This window comes from Engraulis encrasicolus, chromosome 11, assembly GCF_034702125.1.
Source record: "Engraulis encrasicolus isolate BLACKSEA-1 chromosome 11, IST_EnEncr_1.0, whole genome shotgun sequence".
Classification (NCBI taxonomy): domain Eukaryota; kingdom Metazoa; phylum Chordata; class Actinopteri; order Clupeiformes; family Engraulidae; genus Engraulis; species Engraulis encrasicolus.
Genome location: NC_085867.1, coordinates 56,667,208 through 56,687,069, shown reverse-complemented (window position 1 = coordinate 56,687,069; position 19,862 = coordinate 56,667,208). Strand labels below are relative to the sequence as shown.

The 19,862-nt window shown below is 45.5% G+C and overlaps 1 protein-coding gene across 2 annotated transcripts in view; it reads right to left on the bottom strand.

Moving 5' to 3' along the window:
- Positions 1 to 19,862, bottom strand: part of cacna1bb (calcium channel, voltage-dependent, N type, alpha 1B subunit, b) — a 400,044-nt gene that overhangs the window by 185,427 nt on the left and 194,755 nt on the right. For both annotated transcript variants that reach the window (XM_063211051.1, XM_063211050.1), the window contains exons 29-31: positions 18,228 to 18,324; positions 11,967 to 12,127; positions 309 to 446 (exon numbers count right to left, since the gene is read on the bottom strand). In XM_063211051.1, coding sequence (XP_063067121.1) covers positions 309 to 446; positions 11,967 to 12,127; positions 18,228 to 18,324 — 396 coding nt within the window. The remainder of the gene's footprint in view (positions 1 to 308; positions 447 to 11,966; positions 12,128 to 18,227; positions 18,325 to 19,862) is intronic.

Sequence of the window (19,862 nt, the reverse complement as noted above, 5' to 3'; positions counted from 1 at the left end):
AGCGGGGGGGGGGGGCGTGTCGGCCCGGCCCGGCCCTTTATTGGGAGGAGTTTTGAAAAACTGGCCCTAATTGAGTACCCCTGGTCTAGAGCCTGTGTGCCAATTTTCAGCATTTTTGACCCTATGGTTCTATGGGCTGCTATAGACTTACTAAGGAGAAGAAAGTTGACTACTAATTGGCCCTTAATAATGACAGAGTATTGCAATTGTGTGTGTGTGTGTGTGTGTGTGTGAGTGCGCGCGCGAGAGAGAGAGTGGGTGCCTGTGTGTAAACTTCTGCATGTGTGTGTTTGCAATAGCCTACTTACAGTGGCCATCCCTCTCCAGTAGACACAGTGAAGAGCGTCAGAAAAGCCCAGAGGACGTTGTCATAGTGAAAGTCATACTTCCTCCACTCCCGATCTTTGGCTTCCACCTTGTCCCGATCATATTCCAGAAATTTGCCCCTGAGCAAAAAACATAAATGTGCAGTCCTCAGTTCCTGTTAAGAAATCACCCATTAGCCGAGCATACACCGTGCAATATTTTCAGTCACAGCTTTTTCAGGATTTAAAAGTTCACAATTAAAAGTTCACAATTAAAATCACAATACGAGCCCAGGTTTGGATGCGACCAGAATGCTCACACTGTACGACACGATAGATGACAAAAACGTGAAAGGGAAACGCACACCTGAGGTGGAGGCAAGGATATTGTCAAGATCTGGCAATTTGTGCCTTTTGTGCATGGGTTGTGTGAAATATAGTGTCAAATCGGGTCGTAGTAGTACTTCAACTGTGCGATTGACTCACAAGGGCTGATAAGGATTTCAAACAGTTTTGATTTTCTTGCGACCATAAAATTGCTTATAGCACGCGTGAAATCGCTGGTTGTGAGGTGAAATTGCTTGTGGTTACCTCATGTACACTACACGCTGCAAGACTCATGATTGACCTTCAATTGAACCAACTATCGGCCCAATTCACAAAATGTTGTGCGTGTGAATTGTGGCAAAATCGCGACAAAAATTGCACATGCCCAGCATTCTTCTCTTGCTGCTCTCGGAGGAGGCGGACGTGTTTCTTCAGAGCTCCCAAGCTCTCTTTCCCCCTCCCTTTCCCCTTTCCCTATCTACTCTCTCCCATCACTTTCCCTGCTGTGGCACTCTGTCTTGTCTGACTTAAGCCGGGCATACACTGTGCAATATTTTCACTCGTGGGTCTTAAGCGTCTGATTCTTCATTTGTGCATGTGAAGTGTCAAATCGGGTCGTAGCACTGCTTTAACTGTGCGATTTACGCACGAGCCACGACCAGAATTTCAAACCGTTTTGATTTTCTTGTGACCCTGCGATTGCACGATCGTGAGGCGAAATCGCTTGTCGTTACCCCATGTACACTGCACGATGCGAGACTGACGATTGACCTGCGATTGAGCAAGAAATCGGCCCGACTCTCAAAAAGTCGTGCGAGTGCCAAATCGGGGCAAAAGTCGCACAGTGTAAGCCCAGCTTTAATTCTGCTGAGACTCCACGCTGTCCTGTTCTCCTGAAAAGAAATTACAATGGATTTGGTCAACTGGTCTTTCAACGCAATTGACACCATCTTTTCGAAGATCAAAGTGGGTTCGGGGGAGCCCAACTGTCCTGATGGGACAACGGCGGCTGGCTATGTGATGGACTCGTGGGGGAAGTGGAACGTCATGCGTCTGGCTCCGTTAAACATTGAGGACATAGAAGATGTCTACACTTTTGGCTACTTGGTGGCAAGTTCCTTGGGAATTGGATTATCCTTGGGACTGCTGTACCGCTCAAAGGTATGGGCAGCCATTAGGGGCCCCAGGCTGTCCGGCTCAATTGATCGGGTGGGCAGTGAGATTTGAGCACAGAATGTGGTCGTGAATCGCGCTTTGGAGGGTTTTGTGGCTGGTCAGCGCCAGATGGACAAATTGACGGAAGTGGTTGTGGCCGGACATCGCCACCTTGAAGCTATTGATCGCTGCATTGATGGACTTGTCGCGCACAATCGCCAGATGGAATCGATCGGCTTGGAAGCTAGGTTGCTCGAAATTCAACTGTATGTGAAACACGTGGCCAGTCACATGAGAATTACTGCAGAATAGAAAAGGAATGTCTGCATAACCCAAACATAAATCTTATTTTGCTTTGGCGCCCCAGCTGCAGCTGCAGCGACCTGACCTAGGTCAGGACTCTTATCTCTCCTTGGAGGACAAGCAACGTCTGGACTCTCTGCCTCCCTCCCAATTACCACTGGCACCTGGAGGTGTTTTTCCACTTGCTTTGGGACAGTGCAAGGCCGTTCTTGGGACGGTTGAGTTATGGCTCAGAGTGGGGTGATAAGTTATCCAGTGCTCATCCCTCTCCTCAATCTTCAACGCGTCCTCTGGTTCTTTCTGCTACCCAACCCTACCCCCCACCCCCTACCCCCGGTTCATGTACAATGTATTGTCTCCACTGCTTAAGCTATATATGAGGTTTTTATTCTATGTCTTGATGTTGTAATGTTTGCAATATGGAGCTATGGAATCTTTTTTTCTCCTCATCCTTACCCAATGTTGTATAACACTTAGCAGGTACTTTACTGTACTTTATTGTTACATTTGTTGTAATGTAATGTACTGTATTGTGCTGTTTTTGGGGCGCCGCAGATGCGGCTGCCGTTACCCTAAGTTTCCCCTTGTGGGATCAATAAACATAAGTCTAAGTCTAAGTCTAGTTGTCTTAACTCTCTGGTTGTGTTACGGTCAAAAATGACCGTTTTGAAACTTCATTCTTAAATAACTTCTCTATTTTTCATCATACACAAATGACACTTCATGATAGCCTCCAGCTAACCTATCCAAATGATCAAAATGAAATACAATGAAATTCCTAAAGAATTGTGGAATATACACCAACTTGTTACATTCATGGTGTTTTGGTCAAACAATGACCGGACCATGAATTTACATCTCCCAAAGTTATATACAGTTATATTACATTCACTTTACTCTCATATTCTTTTTTTGTTGGGCTTTTCTGAATACAAACATATGTGCCACATTAGTATAGATGTTTACAGTTAGTTGAAATACTTGAAAAAAGTAAAGGTGTTCCAAACGGCCTGAAAGCCTCTGAGAGCCCCTGGACTCCAGAGGGTTAATAAAATTAATTGGTGCGGAAATGAGGAAAAAAGCCTACAACTCACTAAAACAAAGCAGAATAACATTTAAATCACATTGGAAATGTTTAAAAAGGATGTCTAAAAGGTATTAATCACAAAATATTCAAATCAGATTTATAATCAATGTATTTGTCACGAACGGCCCGGGGATTGAACCCGGGTCTCTAGCGTAGCAGGCAGACACATTACCACAAGACCAAGAAGTTGACTCAAATGCAGAGAGAGAGGCAGACGACAAAAGTCAAGTTTCAAAAGTTTTACTGTGTCAAAAAAAGGAGTGTTTCAACAAGGCAAATCGGTAGACAAAAAAGTTTCAGTTCAGCTCACAATGCTCAGTAGGTCATGGTAAAAGTTCAGGAACAAAAAAGGAGTCCAACGCACAGAAGATCCAGTAAAGTCAACAAAATCCAAAAATGTCTTTAAAAAAAGGCAAAGTCAAAGTCCAAGCAAGGCATCAAAATTCAAAGTCCAAAAAAAACATCCAGAGAAACAAAGGTTCAGGAGAGCAACAGGAACATACACGCAGTGTGATCTTCAGATGACAAAATCAAGACTGAGCACCGGCAAACAAACAGAGGAGGCTTATAAAGGCAAACAAATGAGATGCAGGTGACATGCAATTAACTGAACGAGGTCTACTCAAACACAAAACATGACTCAGCAAATGATGACACAGCACAAACAAGAGGGCACGATGAGGCCATCTAGTGGTGAAAGTTCAGAAGATGCCCCAAAGCCTCACAGGACCCCCACCACTAGGAACGTCTCCTGACGTTCACATTTGGGCGATCAGGGTGAGCCCGATGGAAGTCGGCAATGAGGCCAACATCGAGAATGTCCCGGGCGGGCCGCCAGGATCGCTCTTCCGGACCGTAGCCTTCCCAGTCAACCAGATACTGCAAGCCCCTTCCGACACGATGCGAATCCAGAAGGCGACGGACCGTGTAGACCGGCCCACCATCGACCAGCCGTGGGGGCGGAGGTGGTTTCACAGGGAGAGCCAGCGGGCTGGTGACGACAGGGCGCAGGCGGGACACATGGAAGGTGGGATTTATCCGCATGGCCGGGGAAGCTGGAGGCGATAGGCCACTGGGTTCACCTTGAAAGGACCCACACACCATGGAGCCAGCTTGCGGGACTCGACCCGCAGGGGAAGGTCCCGTGTGGAAAGCCAGACTCGTTGTCCCGGGCGTAGAGAGGGTGCAGGGTGGCGCCGGTGGTTGGCCTTGAGGCGGTATCGGCGAGCAGCCTTCTGGAGGGCCGACCGGACTTTTCGCCAAACTCGTCTGCACCTCCTGACGAATCTCTGGCTCCTGGCTTGGGAAGAGTGGGGGCTGGAACCCAAGCTGACATTCAAATGGCCTTAGACCTGTAGCAGAGGAGTAGAGAGTATTTTGAGCGTATTCAGCCCAGATGACATACCTGCTCCAGGTAGAGGGATTGTTGGAAGCCAGGCAACGGAGAGTGGTCTCAAGGTCCTGGTTAACCCTCTCTGTCTGTCCATTTGACTCAGGGTGGAAACCAGAGGAAAGACTGACTTTGGCTCCCACCAACTTGCAGAAGGCCCTCCAGAACTGAGACGTGAATTGAGGACCCCGATCCGAGACCACGTCCAAGGGCAGGCCAAAGGTCCTGAAAACATACTGGCAGACAATTTCAGCAGTCTCAGGGGCAGAGAGGAGTTGGGCAGGGGAGTAAAACGACAAGCCTTTGAAAATCTGTCAACAATAACTAGGATGACCGTGTTACCGTCTGACGGTGGAAGGCCCGAGATGAAGTCCATGGAGATGTGCGACCACGGACGGCCGGGGATGGGCAAGGAATGGAGAAGGCCCTGGGGAGCAGTGTGCACACTCTTATTCTGTGAACAGATAATGCAAGCAGCAACAAAAGACTTAACATCAGCATTAATTTCGGGCCACCAAAACCGCCTACTGGGGAATTCCAGAGTCCTGAGGGTGCCAGGGTGGCTGGTTAGTCGAGAGGAGTGTGCCCACTGAAGGACCTGGCTTCGCACAGCGGATGGCACATAGAGACAGTTGGGGGGTCCGCCTCCGGGGTCAGGCTCCCTCTGCTGGGCTTCTTAGACCACCGTCTCAATTCCCCACCGTACCGGAGCAACGATCTTAGCAGGCGGGAGGATGGTGACTGGAGTCGGATCGCCAGACGTCTTTTGATGTAGCCTGGACAGAGCATCTGGTTTTTGGTTTTTAGAGCCAGGTCGATAGGACATGATGAAATCAAAACGGGTAAAGAAAAGGGCCCACCTTGCTTGCCTGGGATTGAGGCGCTTTGCTCCTTGTATGTACTGGAGGTTTTTGTGATCTGTCCATACCACAAATGGATTCTGGGCCCCCTCAAGCCAATGGCGCCACTCCTCCAGTGCCTTCTTGATGGCCAGAAGTTCCCGATCCCCCACATCGCAGTTCTTCTCGGCTTCAGTGAGTCGCGAGGAGAAGAAAGTGCATGGGTGGAGTTTGCTATCATCACGTCGTTGGGACAGGATTGCACCCACTGCCACATCTGAGGCGTCTACTTCCACAACGAAAGGGAGAGAAGGGTCAGGTAAGGTAAGTATAGGAGCGGATGTGAATCTCACTTTCAGGTCCATGAAGGCCTTCTCAGCTTCAGCCGTCCAGGTAAAAGCCCCAGTGGTCTTCTTGGTCAGTGGGGCGGCTACGGTACTAAAGTTCCTGATGAATTTAAGGTAGAAGTTAGAGAATCCAACGAAGCGTTGTACCTCCTTGACTGAAGTGGGTTGGGGCCACTCACGGACTGCGTCTGACTTCTTGGGGTCCATTTGGAGGCTCCCACCCTCCAGGATGAAGCCCAGGAAGGAAACCTTGGAGACATGGAACTCACACTTCTCTGGCGTCCTCGTGGAGGGGAAGTTCCTGGCAAGAGATCAATGGAACAATCATAAGGTCTGTGGGGAGGCAGTGAAGTGGCCCTGGCCTTGTTAAATACCTCACTCAGATCGTGGTACTCTGACGGGACTTGGGACAGCTCAAGAGCACTTGGTGGCTCGGAAGCAGATGATTTGGATCTTGTGAGGAGGCATGAGGATGCACAGCCAGGACCCCATTCAACAATCTTGCCCGTTGACCAGTTGATATGGGGGCTGTGGTGAGTAAGCCATGGGAAGCCTAGAACAACAGTGAACTCGGGAGAGGAGACTAAGTTAAACTGAATGTTTTCATTATGACTGTCATTAATAGACATGTGAACAGGAGAGGTTAAATGAGTCACGGTACCTTTTCCGAGGGGTCTTCCATCGAGAGCTGTGACAGAGAGTGGAGACTTGAGATTGACTAGAGGAAGGCGAAGTCTGCTGGCTAGGGAGGCATCCATGACATTTCCTGCAGCACCAGAGTCCACCAACACCAGCAGATTGTGATGGTCTTGACCCAAGGTGATGGTAATGGGAAGTTGCATGCAGGTAGATGACGTGCGAGGAGTGATCGCTGCCCCAGTCACAGTTATCCTCTTCCTGGACGGGGCTTGGCTTTTCCCGCCAGCTCAGGGCATGTGGATCGGAAGTGGTCCTTTACCCCACAGTAGAGGCAACATCACTCCCTCATCCGGCCATCTCTCTCGGCTTGAGAGAGACGAGATCCCCCTGGCTGCATGGGCTCCTCAGGGGCGAGAGACGGCTGCAAAATACCTTGGATTGGTGCATCGAAGGGGGTTGTTGAATCTCTGGAAGGTTGTCTCTCACGGCGTCTCTCTCGCAAGCGGTTGTCTAGTCGGATGGTCTGGTCGATCAGGGCCTCCAGATCCTCTGCTGGGTCTTTTGCTGCCAACTCATCCTTGATGCTGCCAGAGAGGCCATGGCGGAATGCTGCAATCAGTGCCTCCATGTTCCGTCCGCTCTCAGCCGCCAGGGTACGGAAGAGGACAGCATACTCAGCGACACTGGAGTTGCCTTGACGTAGCTGGAACAGTCGATTGGCGGCATCTCTGCCACCTACTGGGTGGTCGAACACTCTGCGCATCTCCTCTGTGAATCTTGCATAGCTGGAGCAGGCTCTACCCTGCTGTTCCCAGATGGATGTGGCCCAGGCACGGGACTTGCAGGTCAGCAGGGTAATTATGTAGGCGATGCGAGAGCAATCAGAAGGGAAGGAGGTGGGTTGAAGCTCGAAGGTCAGGGAGCACTGGTTAAGGAACCCTCTGTAGTCTCTTTGATTTCCATCATATCTCTCAGGAGCAGGGAGTCTGGGCTCGGTCAGGTTGGCCCTGGCCGAGGTAGGGCTTGTTGAAGGCGGAGGACGGGCCAGAAGAGCAGAGACGTTCTGTTGCAGTTCTTGTAGGATCTGCTCATGTCGGCTGTAGGCTGCCTCTTGTCCGCGTAGACGGTTCTCATGGCGAGAGACTGTTGCATCATGGCTGACCAGAGCAGCATACATTTGTTCAATACTGGTAGGTGACTGAGCAGGAGCATTGCTCTCAGTTTGTCTAGCACTCATCTCTGCTGAGTCGTCTTGCAGGGCTCAGTCTTGCTGTCACGAACGGCCCGGGGATTGAACCCGGGTCTCTAGCGTAGCAGGCAGACACGTTACCACAAGACCAAGGAGTTGACTCAAATGCAGAGAGAGAGGCAGACAACAAAAGTCAAGTTTCAAAAGTTTTACTGTGTCAAAAAAGGAGTGTTTCAACAAGGCAAATCGGTAGACAAAAAAGTTTCAGTTCAGCTCACAATGCTCAGTAGGTCATGGTAAAAGTTCAGGAACAAAAAAGGAGTCCAACGCACAGAAGATCCAGTAAAGTCAACAAAGTCCAAAATCCAAAAAATTCTTCAAAAAAAGGCAAGTCAAAGTCCAAGCAAGGCATCAAAATTCAAAGTCCAAAAAAAAAAAACATCCAGAGAAACAAAGGTTCAGGAGAGCAACAGGAACATACACGCAGTGTGATCTTCAGATGACAAAATCAAGACTGAGCACCGGCAAACAAATGAGATGCAGGTGACATGCAATTAACTGAACGAGGTCTACTCAAACACAAAACATGACTCAGCAAATGATGACACAGCACAAACAAGGGGGCACGATGAGGCCATCTAGTGGTGAAAGTTTAGAAGATGCCCCAAAGCCTCACAGTATTATTACCTTTTTTGTGTATGCGGTCAATTTTGACCTTTAACACCATGAACGTAACAATGTTTCTAACACAACCAGAGGGTTAAGGTGGATCCCCCAAGATATGAAACATAGTTGGACATAGTTTCAGATAACTTATTGTGAATTCAATGAAAATCCACCCAATAAAAATGTAAACTAGTTAAAAAAAAACGTGATGTACTGCATGGGATACTACGGGTACTTCCTCCCTGATGGTAGGAGTGTGAATAGATGCTGTGCTGGATGAGTGGGAACAGAGGTGATGTTCTTGGCTTTCTTGAGAAATTATGGGGCACCCAAGTCACGCCCTCTACTTCCTGGTTCATGGGGCAGAGGGAGTCAAAAAATAATTACTGGGCTTGAAATGAGTGGTTTTTCGACAACAATCCAAACCTTGGACCTCCACTTATGCGCCACAAGTTCAACACGACTCGCCTCGTTTACTTCCATTCAATTTTTAGCAACTGTCTGCCCCATGAACCAGGAAGTAGAGGGCGTGACTTAGGTGCCCCATGCTGTTGCAATGTCAGGCTAAGGAGGGAAGACTATGGCCAATGATTTTGGAGGCCCTGCATACCACCCTCTCCGGTGGCTGCCATACCAGACATGCATCCAAAAGTCCCTACAGCATTTCTATGTAGAAGGCAAAAGATAAGGAAGCCACTATGTAGTACGAAAACCCTTGTAGGATTTCAACCAGGAGTTGAACGATACCAGTGTTCTGTCGAGATATGTTGCCTTGTCGAGATGAGCGACCGGTAGCCTTACTCGATAGTGTTCTATCGATTTGCGCTGCCTCATCTAAATGACCGACCTTGATTTTCCGTGGAAGACGTTTCAATCGGCCATGGTCCACGTAGGACTGTTTTAAGAACCATTTATTTCACGGACACACAGACACACACACACACACACACACACACACACACACACACACACACAGTAAGTCCATGTTCAGGCATTTTACAATGCAGTCGATTCGTTTCAAATTCTTGAGTGAAAAGGGTGGAGGGCGCATTTTGACAGCTCAATCAGAGGTGGCGATTTTTTTTCCATTTTGCAATGAGAACGCCTCCTCTACATAAATGGCCTTTTCTGATCAATGTTAGGCCTACAATGTTCGAGGCTGAGTGTGTGAACCATTACGGTTAGGCAACAAAGTAGCAAATGTTCGAGCCCACGCTATTTCACAGATTTTCCAAACTGAGAATGCATGTAGTAGGCCTGATATAATTACGAGTAGGCTACAAAAAGCGTTGCTTGGTTGGAGAACCAAGTTAAGTCTGAGTCACACAGGTGTATGATCTACTGGATGATCCACGCTATTTCCCGTTTTTTTTCCCCCAGGGGATATATCGTAACTTTCAGTCGATGACAGTAGCTATAGGCTAACTGGACTATGGATGACTGGTAGTAACCTCAGGAGATACAGTTTGAGTCACTAAAGATGACAGTCTCAGGGGATCCTATCGTAACTTTCAGTTGATGACAGTCGGTGGTGACTAGGCTACACAAGGAATCAACATCACCACCATCAAATTAATATCACTAACAGTTTTGTGATCCATGCTATTTCCCGTTTTTCCCCATATCGTAACTTTCAGTCGATGACAGTCGGAAGATATAACTAGACTATCGATGACATAATAGTGGTAACCTCAGAGTTTGAGTGATCCACGCTAGCTTATTTCCCGTTTTTTCCCCATATCGTGACAGTCGGCGGATATAACTAGACTATCGATGACATAATAGTGGTAACCTCAGAGTTTGAGTGAGCTATTTCCCGTTTTTTCCCCCATATCGTAACTTTCAGTCGATGACAGTCGGTGGATATAACTACACTATTGATGACATAATAGTGCCGCTTGCTCAGATGCATGATCCTGACATCTCAAGTTTGTAAACTGCGGTCGCATGTGTGCGCATGCTCAGTAGCGAAAAGGATCACATCTCGACGGGTCGCTCATATAGACAGGACACCGGGATGACTTTCTATATCCCGTCATATCCATCAAGTCCACGGGAGGTCGACAACTGAACGGTCATTGGTCATTAGCGGCCCCCCAGCGACCAGTCCAATTCAAAGGTTATGAAAATGATGCTGCTATAGTACTTCCGAATTGTGCTTCCTATTGGCTGGCTTGTGATATCTAGGCATGCCTACTTGGATGTAGCCTTCAACGCAGAAGTTGAGCAGGCTCCCCATGGTAGCACAGTAAAAGTGGATCATGCCTGCTTGACTGATTCCAAATTTCTTCAACTGTTAGAGGATCTTCGCCTGACAGTCTCCCGACTTGTGTAGTTACGCTCAGCTCTGCAAGCTTCACTACTACTGAAGGTCAGGGAGAGAAGGCTATGACTTCGCCTTCAGAAGGCATGGCATTATCTATCATTTGTCCATCCTTCCCACCAATAAATTCCTTCAAAATATGTTCTGTTAATCTCTAAAAAGTCAATATACAGACACAGAGGTCTGGTAATTACCAGGATCTTTGGTGAGCTTTTGAAATGATGAGACTGGGGTTCAGGGTCCATTACAGGCAGAGGTGTCAAAAGTAAAAGTAAATTCATGGTGTAAGTACACTAGCACTAGATATTACTTAGCTGTTACACCATTTACTCCATTGTACCTAATGAGATCGACTGTGTTGTTACTGGAAAAATTACAAGGACCCACCACAAACTTGATCCAACCAGTGCAGTCAGCTGATCATAAGACAAGTAAACAAGTCTACTGATTATTCAGATAAGTTAACTGTGTTGGACGGAAACTTAAGTTTCTTTTTTTACTTTTACTTTTACTTTTGACATCTCTGATTACAGGAACGGATGAATGGTGGTGCCACAACCTGGTCTTTAATACAGATGGGCTACGTTTTCATGATGTTTTGGAATCAGATTTAATAGATCGGATTTAAGTAGATCGGATTAAGAGTTATTTTGCTACGTGTATACATGGCACTTTCACTTAAAGCTGATTAAACGTCTGGTGAACAGAAAGCATTGCGATTGGACTGAGGACGCACGTGCTGAGCAAGCCAAATAAGGCGTGGGGGAGTGGTCGCTAAACCTTCATGACTACCAGGACAGGTGCTAACCTTCTGCTCTAAAATGAATGCCTTCAGTCGGACTGAAAGCTATAGGGACATCCCATCTCTGGTTCTTGCAAAATGCTAGTTAGCTTACCCACCTAGCTCAGAAAAACGAGTGGTCAAAGGGTGATGTGGAGTAACTTTGTTGTGCTTCATTACTTCGTGGGGCACTTTTACATCAATATGGAAACCACAACATTTATAGTCACTTAGGGACTTTAAATTAAGCAAAACTTTCATGTAAAAAAAACCCAGGAAATGCCACCATTTTTTTCTCACTAGCAAAAAGCACGGGCTCTTGGCGCCATTGTGTGGCCAACGAGCATGCGTGGAACGACTGGACTTATTGTAATTCTGAATAAAAGGTTACATGACAGAGGAACGTGTTTAATCGGATTTAAAAGAGGAATAAACCACCCACTTTAATCGGACTTGAGTTTAAATCAGAATAAACTTAAATCCTGTTCGGTAAGTGTTTACATGATAATTCTAGAGTGGAAATAAGTTTTAATCAGATTTAAAGTGAGTTAAATCGGACTTAAGTGTCTCATGTAAACGCATAGATGGTGGGAGAGAGGGGGCAGCATGTACTACCTGCAGTCATTCTGTTGTGTCTTGGACTCATCAGTGCAGTAGAAGAACTTTCCCTTGAAGAGTTGCACAGCGATGACGGCGAAGATGAACATGAAGAGGATGTAGACTATCAGGATGTTAAGCACATTCTTCAAAGAGTTCACCACACAATCAAAGACAGCCTGGAGAACACACACACACACACACATACACACACACACACACACACACACACACACACACACACACACAAATGCACACATGTATGCACGGACGCATGTACACATATCCACAGATAGAAATGGTCACTTTTATTACATAAGACAATAATAATCCTATAAGCCTAATAATAACAATAATAATAATCATTACAGATGGTTCTTAGCATTCACTAAACACTGCAGATTTCACACACTACACACCACACTGTCACCCACAAAAAAATTCAGACGACTCAGCAAATGTGGGTCTAATTAATAATGGGGATGAGAGGGAATATAGAGAACTGATCAAGAACTTTGTGGCATGGTGGCAACGGAACAACCTCCAGATTAATGCTGGGAAAACTAAAGAGCTTGTTGTGGACTTCCGCCGGCGCAAAGTCCAATCCCCTCCAGTGTGGCCAAGTCCGCTTATTATAAGCGACCTTGGGCTTCTTTTTTTTGAGCAGTCTTTTTTAATTTTGTAAGTCGCGGGTTGCATTTTTTTTGGGCTTGTTCTTTTCAGGGTTGGGCTTGCTGTTTTCTCATGCTCTGTCTGTGATTTTAATGTGTTTGGATGGGTTTCTCATTCTCATTGGCAACTCGTTTTTTTTCTCACTCATCCTTACAAGTGACCCTACTACAGCATTGTTAACTCTCATTTTCTGTGGTCACTTGTGGGGATTTTAGCTGCCACGCAGACCCACGCAAAGAGCAAGGTCTTCCCTGACTAGGCACGCAACTGACGACCCACCCCTTCGGTCGCTTCTTTTGGGCTTGTGTTCACGACACCCGCCAGTTGCTTCTTTTGGGCTTGTTTTTAGGACGTCAGTCGCTTATTTGTCGTAGAAAATCTGGCAACACTGATCCCCTCTCTTACCAGTAAACATGCAGGGTAGGCTACTGACATAGATATTGTGGACACGTATAAATACCTAGGAGTTCACCTTAATACAAAATTGGACTGGACTGACAACACTCAGGCTCTCTACAAAGACCTGAAGACCTTTTGCGAGTCTGTGGTCTCCTCTGTTGTCTTCTATGGGGTGGTGTGGTGTGTCAGCAGCTGAGGCAAAGAGACTCAATAAACTGGTGAGGAAGGCTGGCTCTGTTCTGGGCTGCAGCCTTGACAATGTGGAAGTGGTGGGGGACAGGAGAATGATGACAAAATTGTCATAAATCCTGGGTAACACCAACCACCCCCTGCATGGAACAGTGGCAGCCCTGCTGAGTCCACTGAGCAGTGGACTCCTCCACCCAAACTGCAGAACAGAGAGGTACCGCAGGGCCTTTCTTCCATCTGCAGTTAGACTATACAGGTCCTTCTCAAATGTGCATATTGTGTTAAAGTTCATTTTTTCCCCCATAATGTAATGATAAAAATTAAACTTTCATATGTTTTAGATTCATTGCACACCAACTGAAATATTTCAGGTCTTGTATTGTTTTAATATTGATGATTTTAGCATACAGCTCATGAAAACCCAAAATTTCCACTCAAAAAATAAGCATATCATGAAAAGGTTGTCTAAACAAGCTATTAACCTAATCATCTGAATCAACTAATTAACTCTAAACACTGGTAAAAGCTTCCTGAGGTTTTAAAAAGTCTCAGCCTGGTTCATTACTCAAAACCGCAGTCATGGGTTAGACAGACTGTGTTTAACATTGAAGTCAATGGCAGTGGCATTGCATGATTTTATGTTTTCACCCTGGTAATGGTGTGTGTGTGTGTGTGTGTGTGTGTGTGTGTGTGTGTGTGTGTGTGTGTGTGTGTGTGTGTGTGTGTGTGTGTGTGTGTGTGTGTGTGGTGACTGGTGGTTTAGGCCTTTTTCGTTTAGGCAAAAGTCGTCTAGGCCACTCTGCCGTCGTTTAATTTCCTTCGCACTCTAAAGAAGGCCCAGCTACCACGAGATCTCCTCCGTTTAGGCCACTGGAGCTGCCGTGTAGGCCAGCTTTTTATTATTATTGTACATTCGTTATTATAAGACATAAATCAGCTCTGCTGGTAAATTATTTAATAACCACCATGCAGTAATTACATTTGGAAACGTTCTTTTTATTTATTTAATAGCCAAAATTGTGATTCACAAATGCATAAAGTTGTGGACATAATCGCCATTGCTACATTCGTTGGACAATAATGCAAACATTTTTTTAGATCTAAGAACTGGTGATTGATAACAGGTGGAAGTCGGTGACATGTGCAGGGCACAAGCTGACAGCGGAGCTCTGTCCATTTGATCATAAAAATCCTAAGAAATCGACAAAAAACTTGGCAAAAACAACTACATCGAAAGAATGGCATCATCATCTAAAGGTAAAGGACCGAAAAAGGGCGACATTGCGAAGGAAGAAAGTCGAAATACGAAGCAAGGTCAAGTTCTTGGGCCTGTCATGGAACGCTGAGTCACGAGTGCTGGCTGAGCTGGAAAATATGTGAGTCAAAAACCGCAATAAAATCATCAATGGAGGAACTAAAATCCATATTTTTATTTAATTTTATTTTCTTTTATATACTGTATATGTTTGTATGTATATTATTGTTTTAGTATTATTTGTTTGTCTGGGTGTGATATGTTTGTTTATGTGGTTGTGATTGCCTCTAAGTTATCTATTGGCAATTAAATTGGCAATTGGCAACAAAAAAAAAATGGTGATTTATACATTCATAAAATTGTGGAAATAATCATCCCCATTGCTACCTTTGTTGGAATGCAATTACATTCGCACAGTTTTTGAAAATTAAAATAGTGATTTATAAATAATCACTTATAAATGTGCCTCTGCAATGGCTAAAAAGGGATCCCAAAGGCTATATTTCCTTCGCACTCTAAAGAAGGCCCAGCTACCACGAGATCTGCTCACTAACTTCTACAGGTGTACAATTGAATCAGTAATTACATACAGCATTACATCTTGGTACACCAGCTGCACACACGACAACAAGAAGATGTTACAGCGCATCATTAAAACAGCAGAGAGAATTATTGGATGCCAACTACCCACACTTGAGGAGATCCACCATACACGCTGCACAAACAGAGCATTAAACATCCTTAAAGATCACACACACCCTGGTCACAGGCTCTTCACCATGCTACCATCTGGCAGGCGCTTTAGGACTCTGCGTGCCCGCACTACGAGAATGAAGGACAGCTTTTACCCTACTGCCATTAGACTCTTGAACTCAATACGTCACCTGCCCCCCCTCAATACTTCAGGACTATCGATACTGTGAGATGCACATGGATTTTTATGGATTTTTATGGATTTTTATATATTATTTATTTACTGTTAATATATCTTTTATTTTGTGGGCATTTGTGGGTTGCTACTTAACATAATCTTGCTATATTTATATGGTGACAATAAAAGTCTACTCTACTCTACTCTACTCTACTTAGTGTGATTGGTGTTTGTGCTCCTCTACTCTGCGCTGTGTTCCTGTTTACAGATCACATCTTGCCGGGGTGAAGAGATTCACTGGGTTCCTCCACACCACCACTGGATTTTGCCCTGTATGCGTTACCGCTGGAGCTGCTTGGGCTTTTCGACATATTCTGAGCTCTGTTTTCTGATTTCTGTTTAATACCAAGCGGGCTGGTAGCCCTTATTGCCTTTGTGGCTTTGATGCCTTTAGGATATTGTAAAATAAATAAATGTACTATTTGCACCGTTTTCCCCCGACTGGTCATTAGTTCTTTTCGGTTTCTCCTGGTAGGGCATATGCCGAGGCTATGGTTTGGTTGCGTTGTTTAACCCTAGACTGACGTAACATGAAACCAGAACATTTGTTGGACAATATTCAGGCTATTAATAATAACATGTTATAGGCTGTGGAAAGGGTGACTGATCTAAAATTACCACATTCGTTGGACAGTTATTAATTATAGGCTAACTTGATATTCAGAAGCCAGTTTGTGAGGTTGGGTTAAACAACACAACCAAATCATACCAGGAGAAACAGAAGAGAACTAATGGCCAGTCGGGGGAAAACTAGTGAATTTATTTATTTTACATGTCCTAAAGGCATCAAAGCCACAAAGGCAATAAGGGCTACCAGCCCGCTTGCCATTTAACAAAAATCAGAAAACAGAGCTCAGAATATCGATAACAGACATCAGAGAACAGAATGTCGGAAAGTCCAAGCCCACACTCCAGCGGTAACGCATACAGGGCAAAATCCAGTGGTGGCGTGGAGGAACCCCCACGAATCCCTTCACCCCGGCAAGACGTCACCTGCAATTTGCAAACAGGAACACAGCGCAGAGGCGCACAAACACCAATCACACTAATTAAGTAAGGGATAATTGATGACACGGTGTGCGTATAACAGAAAAAATAATGCACACCTAGGAGGTGATGCGGCCACGACGGGAATATCTCTCTCTCTCTCTCTCTCTCTCTCTCTCTCTCTCTCTCTCTCTCTCTCTCTCTCTCTCCATCACAAAGTTGACAGAGTGATGGTCAGTTGGGAGAAATAAACATGTTTGAAATTTGATTAGGCCTACTAAGATTTGCTCCACATAACACATTTTTATACCACGGCAGTCTGGAATCTCCCATTGTGACGCGCTAAATTGGGTGTTGATTAACTGTCTATATATGCACACCTGAAGTAGTCCCACTATTAAGTCACTTTTCTGACCGCATAACTCCAGTGTATCAATGCGCCAAGGCACGCACGTTCATAAATTACACACAAAAAAGTTGCAAGCATTACGCGCTGAATTGACACATGTCGCATCGCGCGTCTGGAAACACCAGCAATGTATAGTGAATCTGGAGCAAATCTTAGTAGGCCTAATCAAATTTCAAACATGTTTATTTCTCCCAACTGACCATCACTCTGTCAACTTTGTGATGGAGAGAGAGAGAGAGAGAGAGAGAGAGAGAGAGAGAGAGAGAGAGAGAGAGAGAGAGAGAGAGAGAGATTCCCTGCGCAAAGGGACGCCCGTTTCACGTGAGGAGATGTTTCCTGTGGTTGTAGCGTTTATCAGTTGAGAGAGTAGCGTAACTTGTGAAAAGTATGGGAAATTTTCGGATCAATAGGCCTAACTATGGGAACGCAGTGGAAAATAAATCAAGGGGAGTTTCCTATGGGAGGAGAGCAGATTGACGAGGTGCCTGTTTTGATAAAGTTAATGGCGAGGCATTTAGAATGTCGCCAAGATATGCGGGGTATTTTTTTTTATCTATTGAGATCTGTAAATTTGTAGGAATCATGCCAACTGTAGCATAATCTTGTGGGCAAGTCAGACGCGCCCATATATCGGATGGGTAGAACATTGAGGCGACTGACTTGACAACCAAATGCGATAGAATTAACGACTGGCTCTTGACTTGACAACCGAATGCGATAGAACTAACGACGGTGTCTTGGCCATAGCAACCTTCAATTTAGAATTAGTAACGGCAGTTCGCCAGACAGTTATGAAAAGAACCTTCTTGTGGCGGAAGGAAGTACTTATACAGAAAACCTTTGTTTTAGCCATTAAAGCATCGAAATAATTCCTCAAATAAATTTCAGACAGTGTGGCAACCGTGGTATAAGCGGGATAATTGACTTCACGGTGTAAAATAATGCACACCGAGGTGTAACGCCCGCTCCGCTTCGCAGCCGCATCACCACCTAGGTGTGCATTATTTTTACTGTTATACGCACACCGTGTCGTCAATTATCAATGGGGATGATTATGTCCACAACTTCATGCATTTGTTAATCACCATTTAGGCTATTAAATAAAAAAATAAAAAATAAACGTTTCTAGACATAATTACTGCATGTTGTTTAAATAAATAAATTACCAGCAGAGCTGATTTATGTCTTATAAAAACGAATGTACAATAATAATAAAAAGCTGGCCTAAACGGCAGCTCCAGTGGCCTAAACGGCACTTCTGGTGGCCTAAACGACAGCAGGGTGGCCTAGACGACTCTTGCCTAAACGAAAAATGGCTAAACCACCCCTAACCGTGTGTGTGTGTGTGTGTGTGTGTGTGTGTGTGTGTGTGTGTGTGTGTGTGTGTGTGTGTGTGTGTGTGTGTGTGTGTGTGTGTGTGTGTGTGTGTGTTTTAACCTTAAGCTTGGGTAACCGTTTTATGGTCTTTAGCGGTCGTAGAACACGCAGAACCCTCAGGGACTTGATGGTGTTGATGTCCTTCCCTTTTGTTCCTCTGTATTAGGAAAGCATAATCACACTCAGACACTCTATTCAATTTCTAATTGCCATCATGCATTCAACATTTTCAGATGCAAATTGTATTCACAACCAAGGCAGGCAGGTACAGTCCATGCATGTATCCTCCACGCTGTTATTCTACAGAAACATACCCTCCATAGTGAGCAACCCTGAGTTAATACTAGGCTGTAGAATAACACATGATGTCAGCTCCAAAGTGGTTACAAAAATCAAGAAAGGGTACGGGAGAGGGTGGACTGGAGAACGTAGGGTGGGTAGTTTGTTTTGTGGGGTTGGGGGTTTGCACTCAGTCATTCAGCTTAATACGGATGGAGCCAAATCAAGATGATGGGAAAAAACAACCAAGGCAAGCAAAACCTACAGTACAACTTTACAGTAGATACAACTTTAAAGTAGATACTGTGACAGAGAGCATGTGCCATCCATATGTGACGAAGGTCATCTTGCACCTGTTCATCCCCCTCGGGGATCGAACGTGCGACCTCGTCAACTACAACGGTTCGGCAATGGGAGACACAGTACGATACCGCTGGGCCAAGAGACTAGTCTCTCGGCCCAACGGCACGAGACTGTATGAGGCTATCGGAGGGAGGTTTACCAACGTTCCACGCCAACTCTGTGCTAGTTAGCCTCCGTTACACTCTCCCCCTTAAACCTCACTCCCATCCAGGGTCAGCGGCACCACTGTGACGAAGGTCATCCTGCACCTGTTCACCCCCCTCGGGGATCGAACGTGCGACCTCGTCAACTACAACGGTTCGGCAATGGGAGACACAGTACGATACCGCTGGGCCAAGAGACTAGTCTCTCGGCCCAACGGCACGAGACTGTATGAGGCTATCGGAGGGAGGTTTACCAACGTTCCACGCCAACTCTGTGCTAGTTAGCCTCCGTTACACATACTTAATAGAGTTAGTGCATCATATTGTATTACTCCGCTCTGAGCTGACAGATGTTTATAATATTATGACTTTTCGCAACTTGACATTTGTCATGTCAACAACATTGTTGTGTGTGTGTGTGTGTGTGTGTGTGTGTGTGTGTGTGTGTGTGTGTGTGTGTGTGTGTGTGTGTGTGTGTGTGTGTGTGTGTGTGTGTGTGTGTGTGCGTGTGTGTGTGTGTGTGTGTGTGTGTGTGTGTGTGTGTGTGTGTGTGTGTGTGTGTGTGTGTGTGAGAGAGAGAGAGAGAGAGAGAGAGAGAGAGAGAGAGAGAGAGAGGGAGGGGGTATATGCCACATAGTGGTCATTTTGTGTATTTTCATGTCATGTGACTTTACTGCTGCCCGTGTTTTTTATGTGCACATGTGTGCAAGTGAGAATGGATGAATGCAGGAGAAAACAACTGACTTTACTTTACTTTACTTTACTTTACTTTACTTTACTTTACTTTACTTTACTTTACTTTGCTACATGTGCCTTAGTTTGTGTACTGTTCAAGTGTAACAGTATCTGCCACAGCACAAAGAAAATGGCAGATTTCCAAAAGAACCAGCGGTTTTGTTTCAATTATCTC